General features: G+C 39.9%; 1 protein-coding gene across 2 annotated transcripts in view; it reads right to left on the bottom strand.

Moving 5' to 3' along the window:
* The window catches only part of LOC148036275 (uncharacterized), a 31,958-nt gene extending 31,009 nt beyond the window's left edge, over positions 1-949 (bottom strand). For both annotated transcript variants that reach the window (XM_087679119.1, XM_087679118.1), the window contains exon 1: positions 347-949. In XM_087679119.1, the coding sequence (XP_087535245.1) occupies positions 347-878 (532 nt within the window). In that variant the 5' untranslated portion in view covers positions 879-949. The remainder of the gene's footprint in view (positions 1-346) is intronic.
* Positions 950-14,858: the final 13,909 nt, after the last annotated feature.

Raw genomic sequence — 14,858 nt, 5'->3', positions numbered from 1 at the left:
TACAAGAGAATAATTGATATATTAGATCATATCCATTATGTTCATATGCCATTCGATATTTGCAAATAACGCATGTCAATTAGATCATATCCATTATGTTCATATGCCACATTCGACCATCGCAAATAACGCAGACAATTATAAGAGAGACAATAGACAATTATAAACGAACTTTTGGCACAGATGAAATAGGTTTAGATCATGTTAGGTTTCATATATATTAAAATTACGGAATCCACTAGGTTCATATATAAAATGACGGGCAATGCATCTAAAATAGATATAGATTATAATAGACTGATATATAAAATAAAATGACGGGCAATGCATCATTTAGACAACATACCTCGGGACGACCTTGCACGGCATTCGCGAGGGCGAAGGTTGCACTGCTGAAGGAGGCGAGAGGACATCTGGGCGGTCATGGTTCTCTGCTGCTGCTCCGACTCCTCTTCTCGTCGCTGCGCCCAGACGCCCTCCTCTTCATAATGACGGCGGCGCTCGCCGCCTCCGTAAGCCTGCTGGAGGGCGTAGCAGCGGTCCTGCGAGGGGATGCGCTCCACGGCCTCGCAGCACGCCCGGGACGGCTGCTGCTGCGTCACCCCCCTCCCCTCAACCGACCTCCATGACAAATAGGAATTGTAATACGGCGACGACTCTCTTTCCTCCACCTCTCGCCTTTGCTGCCTGAAGAAATTGTCGCACGCCCGCAGCCTCGCGTGCCACTCCTCCCTCGACCCTTCTCCTCTCCTCTCCTCCCTCTCCCTCTCTTCCTCCCGACGTCGCTCCTCCTCTCGACCGCGGGACGTCGCCGACACTTCACTCACTATCACCAACAGCACCAACAGTGCTCCCAACAAAAACACACGAGCCGCCATATTGATTATCACCACCAAACTACACACAAGCAAACAGGAGCTATTGTACGGGAGGCCTCGCACTAGCCGGTAAGCTGGCAAAATGCCTGAGGCCTCTACCATACTTATAGGCGAGCGGCCCCTGCCCTGGCCTCGACGTGACCGCGCGTGATATTCTCGTTTCCACTCGGCGCTGCCGCCGCGTCTCCCAGTATCCTCGAGGGCGATGTTCCCTCTGGATAAGCATGCCACTCTCCTTCCATGCACGTTCCATATTGGCACTTTCCATATTGGCCCGATCCCATCAGCCAATCTTACTAAAAGATGAGCTTCTTTCAACGAATAAATATAGCGTAGTCAGGTGGAAATTTGAGAACACCAGACAATCTCTGAGGTGAATAGAGAAGAGTCATTGACACCACCTTCCATATTGGCTCAATCCCATCCGACAATGTTACTAAAAGATGGTCTTCTACACTCGAGTAAATACAATCTAAACGGGTGAAGAACCACGCAGGGCAGAACTTCTTAGGGCAATAAGAAAGAGTCATGAATATCATAGTTAGTCAAGTCCTATGTTTGCCTCTATCCTAGTCAAGGGGCTTAGAATACGTATTTAAATATTCTAGCTAAATATTTGACACAACTATCTTGCACTCTTGTTTAAAAGGCCACAAACATATGCAAGTCTTCATCGCTAATGATTAGTGAAAACTCCATCCATTACTCAACCAAACATGGAAAGTAGTTGTTAGGGTGCTACTTCCTAGTCTTGCAATGCTCTCACATAAACACCCGATATCTTTCATATGCACACTAGGACAAAGCTATTTAAAAAAGTGTTCCCATTGTCTCGAAACAATTAAACAAAAGTATTTAAGATACGAATGCTTAGCAATAATAATCTAGTTGTCCACCACAAGGTTGTAGAGCACATTGCAACATCTGAAATTTGGGAAAAAATGTGTGGGAGTTGTTCGCATGATGTTTGACGTAGATTTTGTTATGAATTTAAAATTCAAAATTGCAACATCATTTAAGCAATGAACAAGAGTGTAACTACAAGTATCACTTATGAGACCAAGTTTTGCATATCATTCAATGTTTTTAGTGACAATGAACACTATAAGAGATGAGGAGAAATTTAACACTAGTTTCTCAAGCATTTCCAAAAACAAAAAAGGGATGTGGCTATAAGCACCAATATGAGCTTTGAAAAATGTGTGCACATTATAATCGCCAATATTTCCACATGTAAATACAAGTGCTTATACTAATCCCATTTAAAATATTGCCTAACCAAAATGACAAAACATATTCCAACACTAGTAGAAAGTACTTACAACCATGGGTTTCCTTTCTTCATTTTGATGATACAATCTAGCTTAAAGGTAAGTCCATAAACCCTATTGCATTTTTTGTTTTAGTTTTCCTCTTCTTTGTGTCATTTAAGATAGATTGACTCACCTAAGTGCATTGTATATTGTAGATAATTCTCTTTTTTGTGTGTCCTTATGGGCTCGGTGGATGTGTGGGTGGGTAGAGGGATGCATGTGTAGGGCATATAATTTAGTAATATCATTGGAATAAGGGTGATTGTGTTGCAATTAGCCAATATGGTCAATCTTCATTCAACATGTGCTAGGTACAAGCATGTGCTTGAAAATTGATACCTCAATAGTTTAAAAATTGATTTATAATTTGGTTTAAAATAGTGATTAATTATGAAATAAACATTATAAAATTAATTAGTTATAAAACTAGTAAATCAATTATAAAGTGATTTGGAGAAAGAGAGAACGAGAGAGTAGAAAGCTAGAGTAGAGAGTAGAGAGGGGAAAGAGAAAAAAGTCAAAAGAGTGAGAGACAAACTCAGGTAAGTTACTCATGAATATATGTGTGCATCATGTGGGTTCAAAATAAGACATTTTTAAAATACTATTTTTATATACTTTTTCACACAAAAGGGTGTAATATAAAGGGGTTATTTACAGATTGAATAGAAAAGGATTATGTTTTATTCAAGAAAAATTCACAGATAAGGATATTTATAAATAGGCCTTAAATGCACGTGATGTAGAGGATATACATATAGTAACTTTTCCGAGGAGACAAAGAGAGTGGAGAGAGTAGAGAGTGTAACATGTCCACCTGTTATCATCAGGACACGTCTTAGCAGTCCATCGGAAAGTATATCTAGAAGGCTCTGCCCGGCACTCCTATGGAATGTTATGGGGTTTGCGATCTGGGACTCTCCGCGTCTACCATGTAGCGGAAGTATTTCGGCCATTCCCACTTAGGACCGACCTGAATTAGGGTTTTCTTATTTATCATTTCCTAACGACAACTAACGTCGAATCCAAGCGAACTACTTTACGCAGAAACGCCAGGTCCGAAGTGGATTCACGCTGCACTTGGTTCAAGGAGAATGGGAAACGAGAGGAATGTGAAGCTCAACCTCTCTGCCATAAGGCATAGCCCCATTCCGTTCCCCTAAAATAGCGTAAGTCGGGATCAATCATAACTCTAGGTCGACGCTTTTGTTGTTCGTGTTCTTTGACAATCTTCCTACTGTCCATCATGATTTAAGAAAAGTTCCCGGCCAACTGGGACCACCCATCCGTAGGATGGACCTATGGCCACATCCACCGCACTTTCCTCGGGTTTTTTTAGTTTATTTAATTACCTAACACATTTAGTTGGACATGTATCAATCAGCTTCCTTAATTAGCCCGTTAGGCACTGGTTCCTTCACGTAATCATATCACTTGATATAGAAAAGCAATCCCAAACAAGTTCCTTGTTAACAAGTTATCATATTTTTCTTGGAAATACATAAAGTCCAGCCTGAAGGCTATCCAACAATCCACAGGGATTACCAATCCAAGTTTCCGCCCGTAGACTAGTATGCGGGCCTCGAGATTGGATCTTAAACGGAGTGTGTTATATTTCCATGCTTAAACGGAGTGCGTTATCTTAATTCCGTTTTGTAAATGTGGACATTAATCTAAATTCAGTTTATTGCAATGCATCAAACTACTTGCTAGAAATGCATATCAATCTTTTCTGCCCACTTTATTTTGTTCATTTTATTAGAAATACTAATGACTGAATTCCTCCGTCGTGAGTTAATTTGTTTCTAAAGCGTTTAAGATGAAAATGCATCCTATTTTCAAAAATCATCTACGCCCAATTGAATTATAACGACGTAAAATAAAAATTAGGAAGAAAAACCTGGACTTGGGTTGAGATGTCCACGTGGATGCTAGGAGACGATCCTCCTGCAGTTGCACCTTGGGCTTTCTTAGGAGGCATTGTGAATGCAGCCTTTCCGTCGTGGATGCAGCTTTGCAACTCCTTTTGAAATTCCACCATAGCTTCCTTTGTGATAACTTGCACCGTCCGTCGGAAGCGGTTTTAGAAGGCTTCCTCCTTGAAGTAGGGATTTCACGAAAAAAAAGGGGGTGCTTAAACTTCGGGAGGGTTTTAAATGGTCTTTCGAAGGTAAGGCTTCTTTAAGGCCACGGAAAGAAGACTTTTTCTTCAATCCAGAGGGGGGGGGAGAGAATACCAACCCTCGGCTAGGGTTTCCAAAAGAACCTCGGAAAGGGGAAAAATTGGTGTAGAAGATTCTTAAGAGTGGATTTTCGTGTGGGGGACAAAGGGTATGAAGGCTTTAAAAATGACTTTTTGTATGGGGAAAAAAAAGCTTACGGGCCACATGAAAGGGATTTTTTTTCTTTTTTTGTGGGGGAAGACAAAGGTATAAACAATGGACTAAGAAAGAATTAATAAAGGGGGCGGGGGGAGGGGAGAAGGGCTTAAGGGTCGTGTGAAGGCCCTTTTAAGGTAAGGCTTTCTTAAGGGGGGAAAGGGGGCTTATAGGGCCCCCCCTTAGAAGCTTTAAACGCTTCTAGAGATCACGTGGGGGGGGGGGGGGGGGGGCTTATCTATGTGATGGCAGCGGCAACGTGACGACTGGCAGGTGGAATGGTAGTTGCTGGGACTAGGCGGGGTGAGTAGTTGCTCTCGGCAGCACGAGCATGAGGGCGTCTTCAATCTCCCTCTCCCTCAGAGAGACGTCACTCTCTCCCTCTCTGAAAGTTGACGGCGTCCCCCCCTTTAGGCATTCACGGCAGCGCTCCGTTCCTCCTTCCGCTTGCACCCCATTGGTTTAAATAGGGGAGGGGATAAGATCCTCCCTCCCCCACGCGTCGAGGCGCATGATCCATAGTCTAGGCAAGCTCCAGCAAGGAGCTTACCTACACATGCTATTCCCCTCTTCCTCCAACTCGACTGTCGGTTGGAGGAGAGGGGAATAATTTAGAAAAATTTGCCTTTATAAAGAAATTATCCTTACGACTATAAAGAGGGTTCACGCGCTGTTGGAAGTTCGATATGTCACAGAGAGAGAGAGAGTGCAGGGAGATTGGAAATCCATCTAGCTTAAGTTAAAGGACCACAATGATAATCTCCTAAAAAGGCTCTAGTTAATGAGATCCAACCTTAAGAATAATAAGAATCCAACAAATCGAGGAGTGGGTTATGACAACATCTTTTATCTCTACAATTAATGAAATGCAAGCACATCACGACTCTCCAAACATTGAGAAGAGGATTGGGAGACTCTAGCAAACTATTGGACTACATCAAATCGCAAGTATACCGACAAGAGTTTTTGACGAAATTACAAAAAAAAAGACTTCACTCGATACAGTCAGTATTTCCCATGTTAAAATTACTGTAATAATTGTCTCGGTATATGCATCAATAATACATGGTTGAATATTCTGACACATGTTCCAATTAAGGATACCATCTCTGTATAATTTACAAGGATACATGTACCAAGTGCGAGCTAGAGCGAAGGTGACCAAAAACACAATGGTAAGAGCTCATCCCCTCCATAATTCTCAATTTTTGTGTTTCTTTATTTGCTTCATTTCTAAGCACTTTCTCTTCTCCACAATATCATTGAGAAAAGCCATGGATTCAAGATGAAGTTTGTTGTTTTTTGCATATATATATACATGAAAAACCCAGATTTTAAGCTTTGTTGTGATAGATTTGAGACCTTTACAAACTAGCAGTGTGAGAGAGTTTAAATGTGTATGTGAACTCAAGAGAAATAAATAAAATAACAATGTACTTTGTTATTGTCAATTTTAGTTCCTTAATCATGAAATTTGTACGTAAGCAAGAGATAGAAAGAGAAAGACATATAATATTATGGTTTGGTTGCTTTAGAAAAAGCGAGAAAGAGATGAAAGCTTATAGTTTGATCACTTTCTTGGCTTATTTTTTTCTTTAGAAGAGAAAGAGACAGAGATAAGGAGATTAGGGCAAAAAAAGATTAAATAGAGAATAAATCAAGGGAGATAGAAAAATATTAATAAAGAGACAAGTGTGGGGTCTTTTAAACCTAGATATAAATTATCTAGTAAGTCATATACAAGTAGAAGTAAGCTTCTCATGTGTAGAGGCAACCAAAGTAGAAAACATTGAACATCGATATCTCCATCGAGCATCCATCAAGTATGCTAGTTAACATTGTTAATTATAGAAAATTTTATTTAGTATAATTACTGGTTTGCTATAGAAAACATGACAAGTCAATTTTATTTTCTTTTTACCTTTCATTGATTGAGATTTCATATTTTGATAAATTTCTTTATAATTAGAGTTATGGTTTATATTTTAGAGGTCTTAAGTACATTTTTGGGCATTTTTGTGAAAACTGGATCTACCTCAAACAAGTTTGAAATGTTATCTCAATGAGATGAGGCAAGCACCATTTAGCTTGTAAGTCAGACACACAAGGAACTCATTTTTTTCAACTTTTTGGAGGTGAAGGATTTTTTCAGCTTGATTGAATAATTTTAGCACTTTTGACATTGATTCTATAATTTGGTGGTATTACTTGGTCCTTATTATTTTCAAGATAAGGACATACTTGGATATGTTGAAGGTGACCAAGATGGATGTATACTCAAACCTTAAGAACTATAGAATTTTGGGAAGTATTGAAGGTTCATTATCAAGGAAAATCATCAAGGTTAAGTGCTATGGTGGTCATCAACATGGAAGTGCTGGTTTAGAAGAGTTCGGCAAGGGTGGCAATGTTTGCAAAGACCTTTTTTGATAGCTCGATGGCTTAATCTCAATATTTTCTAATTTTCAAAGATGAATGATTAGAAGAGTCCAACAAGGGTGGTAGCATTTGCAAGGACCTTGTTTCATAGCTCGATCACTTAAGCTCAATATTTTTTAATTTTTAAATATTAACGATGGTCTTCATGATCGCGTAGAAGGTGGCTATTCGGCAATTTGGAGGTCAATAGAAAGTTGGGGTTGATAAGATATACTGAATGAAAAAAATAAAGCTTGAGGAGTAAGTATGAGGCTGAGTTCTGATTTGAGGGCGAATTGGATAAATCTTAAAAATACAATCTGATCGTGGAGTAGATTTTCAAAGTGTTCAGTGTACTACGTTTTCGAGAAGACTACATTGGATGTAAGGCTTGATTAAGGTGCAAATCGATAGAGCCGATTGATCACATCATCCTTGAAGAAGTTTCATTCGCTAAAATTTGCATGTTTCAAGCATTTGAGCATTTGAAAACAAATGAAACTGATGTGTGATAATAGAATATCATTTGAGTATAAGTCAACATCATTGGAATTCCTACTATGTTGAAGACTACATCTATGGATGAATGTGGGCAACAATTTATGTTTGTCGAAGTGGATTGTGATGGTGGGCCTCTTCAAACACTTGAGGGCATGCTAGGAGTTACTTGATGAGGGACTCCATGAGGTGCTTATTATCAAGTCTTATATTCTTGGACCCTTTTTTATGTGTGATTTTATTGCCTTGCACTCTTTGGTTTGCAAGGAGGATCATGGTGTTTCTTTGGGATTTGGTAAAGTATTGAGTGATGTTGAGAGTCATCATGTTGAGATGTTGATGCCAGGAGGCATATTCCACAGTGGATTTCGTGAGGTTTTGGGGTGGATTTCGTAAAATTATATTTATTTGCCAGGGCTCGTACACAAGGTGGATTCATTGTGCGAAAATTCAATGGGGATGCCTATCCTTTTCGGGCGTCACGTTAATTTAATGTGCAAGTGGGTGATTCCATAGCGGGTGATTCTGCAAAATACATATTTAAATTAATGGAAGTTTATGAGTTTAGAGTGCACACTCGTATTAAATTAAGGTTAGGATAGAATTCCAACCTATTTATTTATTTTGTAGCTGAAGACTGCTAGGTGTTCACTTTTGTCGGTTTAATTTTATTATTTTCTAACAATTGTGAATGCTTCAGTTGATGTATAGAGCAAGCGGCGGTGGCATTGGGAACCATTGGGCGATAGCGTGTATTCAAGTTATTTAGAAAAAATTATCATTTTTTATGGGCATGGGATCAATATTTATTTTGACGTGCTTATTTATTAAAGTGCTTGATATATAATTATTATTTTGTATGTGTATAGGTGCACAATTTAAATATTCATTATTGGTCATTGTATCACTACAAGGATATGAGAGTATAGCGATGCCCATTAGCGACGAGAAATAGCGGCGTCGCTATTAGCGTTGCAAATACGATGCAAATAGCGACGGTACCTAGAGGAAAAAAACACGCGCCGAAACCCGAGTGCCTCATTTTTCGTACATTCACAAAAGAGAGAGTGAAAGGGAGAGCGATAGGGAGAGCGAGCATCTTGCTGAGAGGGAGAGAAAAAGAGAAAGAAAGAGAAAGAAGGCTTCTCACTGCCACCGCCATTCACGAAGAAGAGGAGGAGCTGTACAAAGGGCAAAGAGGAGTCGCCATTGCGAAGAGAAGCCGCCAAACTGTTCTTTGAGTCTTTACGGTGAGTGCATTGTCCATTCTTGCTTTGCTTTTGTGTTTTCTCTCTCTCTTTTACTTGTTTTTGGTATAATTCGTGTGTATTGAGTGAGGGAGACGAAATGAGAGAGAAAGAGAGGGAGAGGGAGAGGGAAGGAGAGGACATGAGAGAGGGAGAGGGAGAGGGAGGAAATGGGAGAGGGAGGGAGAAGGAGAGGGAGGGAGAGAGAAAGAGAGGGAGAGGGGGATGGGGAGGGAGAGAAAATGAGAGACAGAGAGGGAGTTCTCTCTCTCTTTTACTTGTTTTTGGTATAATTCATGTGTATTGAGAGAGGGAGAGGAAATGAGGTACAATTCCTGTGTATTGAGAGAGGGGGAGGAAATGAGAGAGAAAGAGAGGGAGAGGGAGTTCTCTCTCTCTATTACTTGTTTTTGGTATAATTCATGTGTATTGAGAGAGAGAGAGGAAATGAGAGAGAAAGAGAGGGAGAGGGAAAGGGAGGGAGATGAAATGAGAGAGGGAGAAAATTGGAGAGGGAGAGAGAGGAAATGAGAGAGGAAGAGGGAGAGGAAGATGGAAGGAGATTGAAAGGAAGGGGGAGGGAGAGGGAGGGAGAGAGAAAGAGAGGGGGAGGGAGGGAGGGAGAGGAAATGAGAGAGGGAGAGGGAGAGGGAGAGGGACATTAAACATAATAGGAAAATGAGAGAGGGAGAGGGAGAGGGAAACATTGAAAGAGAGAAAGAGAGGGAGACTATCTCGCACACATTCAATGGTTGGTCGCTCATACAAATTTCGACAATATTACTAAACACAATCAGGATTGATACAACTTTATATTATAAAGATAGAAGTTGCAGATTAAAGAAACTGTTGATAAAAACCTTTTAGCAAAAACCTTTGTATATTTACACCTATTTGGTGAAACCTATATACACACAAACCCCTCTTCATCCATACATTTTTTCTATCGGACAAAGTACTCCCTACATGGGGTGTTTATTCGTCTCGGATGGCACACCCACCACTGATCGATGGGAGAGCATTGAGTAGCGGCAACAATCCTAGTTGTGCATGTTGCGACAAAGGTAGCCCACTTTCTCTCTACCTCTAATAAGAATCGTCCACCAGCACTTCTGCAAACAAATACAAGCAGTGCCTTAAGAATCAGTAATCCAACATACTTGAGTGTAGCAATCACAAAGATATATAACAAACTAGCTGACAATATAACAATAATATTATATTAGGTCCAAATCTACACTCGATCACACAATATATATACAACCACGGTAACAATATATATATTACATTCGACTTGCATTTAATATATATTAGGTTATACTTGCATTATATTTAGTAGCAAGATATATATTAGGTTAGACTTGCATTCAATATATATTAGGTTATACTTGCATTATATTTAGTAGCAAGATATATATTAGGTTAGACTTGCATTCAATATATATTAGGTTAAACTGCATTCGATCATACAGTTCAATTCAAGCTGACTGACAATATAACAGTAATATTATTTCGAACAATTACACAGTTCGATTCAAGCTAGCGGACATGTTTAGTAGCAATATATATTAGGTCCAGATCTACATTCGATCACACAATATCTATACAACCAGTACTTCAAATCTTTCAATTTAAGTACTCGGAAGACAAATACACTTAAGGATGCGAAAACTATTGTCAAATGTAGGTCTAGTAGCAATATATATTAGGTCCAGTTCTACATTCGATCACACAGTATCTATACAACCAGTACTTCAAATTTTTCAATTTAAGTACTCGAACACAAATACACTAAGGACGCGCAAACTATTGTCAAATGTAGGTCGAGGTACCCAACAAGGATAGAATATTCAGAGAAAACTAATAGTACTACATAAGATGTAGATTTGAATCTAACCATGATTCTGACAAGCGGTATTTTAAATCGACTTAACTATAGTTAAGAGACAATAATTGATATATTATTAGATCATATCCCTTACATTCATATGCCATTCAATCATCACAAATTAAGAGAATATAATTTATATATTAAATCATATCCATAAGTGATGTATTAGATCATATTAAGAGAATATAATTTATATATTAGATCATATCCATTGCATCCATATGCCATTCAATCATGGAAAATAAATAACAGAGACAATTACAAGAGAATAATTGATATATTAGATCATATCCGTTATGTTCATATGCCATTCGATCATAAACGCGCCCGATATTTTTAAACACAATTCAAATATTGCGTCTACAAGCGCGTCTATGGAGCCTTTTTGTTGTAGTGAAAGTTGCGTATTTCTTTGACAGTTGTTGGTATTGGCCATTCGAGCACATCTCTTACCTTGGCTGGGTCCATTGAGATTCCTTCCGCTGATACTATGAATCCCAGATATTCAATCTGACGTTTGAAGAATGCACACTTTTTCATTTTAGCATACAACTTATGTGTCCTCATTGTCTCAAGGACAATCCGAAGTTGGGGTTCATGATCTTCTTTCTGTTTAGAATAGACTAAAGTGTCGTCGAAGAAGACGAGCACGAAGTCATCAAGATATGGCCTAAAAATGTCCGGCATTAACCTATTGAAGATGGCAGGTGCATTCGTAAGTCCAAATGATATAACTAGGAACTCCAAGTGTTAATATCTTGTGTTGAAGGCTGTCTTTGGGATATCTTCTTCCTTGATCCTTATTTGATAGTAACCTGACCTGTGATCAATCTTGGAGAAGATCTTTGCACTCTGAAGATGATCAAGAAGCTCATCTATTCTAGGAATAGGGTACTTGTTCTTGATAGTTGATTGATTCAGCCCTCTGTAATCAATACATAGTCGAAGCCTTCCACCTTTCTCTTTCTGGAACAGTACTGGAGCTCCCCATGGTGAACTGCTAGGATGAATGTAGCCCTAATCTAGCACTTGCTTGAGTTGTTCCTTCAGCTCAATTGCTTCTGGTATGGACATTCTATAAGGTCTTTTTGCAATTGGTGCAGCTCCTGGTACTAGCTTAATCTCATGATCCACTTCTCTTTGAGGTGGGAGTTCTGTCAACTCTTCAGGGAATACGTCCGCGTATTCCTTTAGCCAAGAAGGTCCTTCACTAGACTCTTGCTTCTTATCTAACTTGTTGAGCTTAATCAAGTAGACAGGTAATCCTTTCCTCACTCCTTTTATGATCCGAGATGCTTTGGCCAATTGGATTTTTGGAACTCCAGTCTCACCTTGAGTTGTGACCAAATCCCTTTCACAGTTTCAAAAGGAAATTTGGCCCTTTCCACAATGAATGTGAGCGTCATTAGGCTTAAGCCAATCCATTCCGAGTAGGAACTCATGGATACCTAAATTCATGACTCTAAATTTGATCGAAGTCTTTTTTCCTCCTAGAAAGAATTCCACCTTAGCAGTTTGCCTGGTACAAGTATCCTCACGACCATTTGCCAATTCCACAAGCAAGGTAGGTGCTTCTACTGTGGCTATTCCTAGTCTTTTTTCATGAGCTGGTGAGATAAAGGAATGTGTATTGCTACAATCAATCAAGATCTTGAAATTTTTACCTTGATAGTCCGACGGTGTCTGAATCACCGAGAACTGGTGATTCGGGCATTTCTTGTGTAGAGCGGCATGGACTATCGCCCTTTCAAACTTTGCTTCTATGGTCGGATCTTCTTCTTCTTTACACATTTGCCTATTGGCAACGCAGGCGGTTCTTCCTCTGCCTCAGGTAGCAGCTCCTTGACCATGGCCCGTTCCTTGGAAAGGTGCTTGGCGATGTCCTCCTCCAAGCTTGGGACATTGCCTCTTGAAATGACCAAGCTCGTTGCAGTGGAAACATCGGAGGTTTCAGCAATTGCTTTGAGTAGGAACAAAGTTGTTGACGTTATTAGTTCTTGATTTCTTTCTTTGTCCCTGATTCTGACCTTGAATTCTCTTCATCTGAGGCCTGAATGCTCCTCTATTCGGGTCATTATAAGACCAAGCTTTGTTGCCCCTTGGTCTAGCTTGCACCTCCTGAATTATAGGGGTAGCTCGAATGAGTGCGTCCTGAAGATCTGATGGATGCATAGATTCGAGATGGGTATTTACTGGTGGATTTAAACCAGCAGAAAATTTGGACACCTGCTGTGTCATGTTCATCTGTGGCGCATACTTAAGAAGTGAGACAAATTTAGAATAGTATGCATCAAGGGTTAGTCCCAGCTGTTTTAGCTCGTAGAACTCATTCATTTTTCTACATGCGATATGCAGGTGGTAGATATCTTCCATGCACGGCTTTCTTCAGCTTCTCCCAGATAACGGATCCTTCTGCGATCCCTTGATCCTTGCACGATTGCTTCCACCAAAGCCTGGCTTCACAGGTGAGCTTTAGCTTGGCAAGCATAGCCTGATTGACGGGTGTAGTACCGGCTACTTCGAAGTAATCCTCCATGGATTCAATCCAAATTTCAACATCTGCTTGGACGGACCTATCTCTCCTGTCAAATTCGGGCGGCTTAATCTGCTTGAGAAGAAACTTCTTCTCTTGGATTACAACAGTACTTGATGTAGGACATAAACTAGGAACCTGTACCTGGGGTTGCACCTGGATAAAGGTTTCTTAATGTTATTACACGATAATCGTTATTGATTTATATTACATCTTCAATTCCGCTATCACCCAAGCAATCTAACCACTTAACTTTTTATCAATTCTCATGCACAATCAGACATTGATAAAAAAAAAGTCTTATTTGTATTTATATGGGCATAGCCCTTTCGGAATACAACATTTCTTGCGATGATAAGCCAACTGTTACATTTAGTTTGGGGATAATAATGTTGTATTACATTTATCTACAGGAACTGTATAATAGTATGGTTTCGGGTCATGGATCTTCAGGAATCGGTAAGTCATTGGAAGTTCAGGGTATCCTTCCTTTCCTTTGAAACCCATTCTTCTCACGGCGCCCCAACACTTTAATCCTATTGACAGGGATTACACGAGTTACTTCCTCATATACATATGAGTTCAGTTCAACCCTCCGACCTTGAATATGTAAAGTTGAGTTTACGTGAGCTTTGACAAAAATGAACAGCTTCACGACTTTTAGGTCTTCCAACCACTTGATCCTCTTTAGGTTGGTTTGTAGATAAGCAAACCGGTGGGTAGCTATATAGTAGATTCCTGAGGCACCCATCCATCTTCATTCCATGTACAAAGGCGATGACTTATAGATTCGCTCTAGGATGTTCATCATCTCAACCCTTTGTCGATAATCAGGGGAATGCAACACAGCCATAAATATGACTCGGAACACTAAGAACTTCTTCCATGCTTCTACAAGACAGCATTGAAAGTAAGGAAATGTTTGGATAGCAACATTTGCTTTACTTTATCTTATTAAGATTTCATAAAAACAATTCCGTTGTTGGTTCGCTCTGATACCAATTGTAACGTGTCCACCTATTATCTTCAGGACATGTCTTAGCAGTTCATTGGAAAGTATATCTAGAAGGCTCTGGCCCGCACTCCCATGAAATGTTACGGTGTTTGCAATCTGGGACTCTCTGCGTCTGCCACATAGCGGAAGTATTCCGACCGTTCCCACTTAGGACCGACCTGAATTAGGGTTTTCCTATTGGTCATTTCCTAACGGCAACTAACGTCGAATCCAAGCAAACTACTTTACGCAGAAACACCAAGTCCGAAGTGGATTCACGCTGCACTTGGTTCAAGGATAATGGGAAATGAGAGGGATGCGAAGCTCAACCTCTCTGCCATAAGGCATAGTCCCATTCCATTTCCCTAAAACAACGTAAATCGGGATCAATCATAACTCTATGTTAATGCTTTTGTTGTTCGTGTTCTTTGACGATGTTCCTGCTGTCCATCGTGATTTAATAAATGTTCCCGGCCAACCGGGACCACCCATCCATAGGACGGACCTATGACCGCATCCACCGCACTTTCCTCGGGTTGTTTTAGTTTATTTAATTACCTAACACATTTAGTTGGACATGTATCAATCAGCTTCCTTAATTAGCCCATTAGGCACTGGTTCCTTCACGCAATCATATCACTTGACATAGAAAAGCAATGTCAAACAAGTTCCTTGTTAACAAGTTATCATATTTATCTTAGAAATACA

This window comes from Lygodium microphyllum, chromosome 5 (genome assembly GCF_053477565.2).
Source record: "Lygodium microphyllum isolate KBCC chromosome 5, Lygodium_microphyllum_v1.1.10, whole genome shotgun sequence".
NCBI lineage: Eukaryota > Viridiplantae > Streptophyta > Polypodiopsida > Schizaeales > Lygodiaceae > Lygodium > Lygodium microphyllum.
This window is presented reverse-complemented; position numbering and strand designations above follow the sequence as displayed.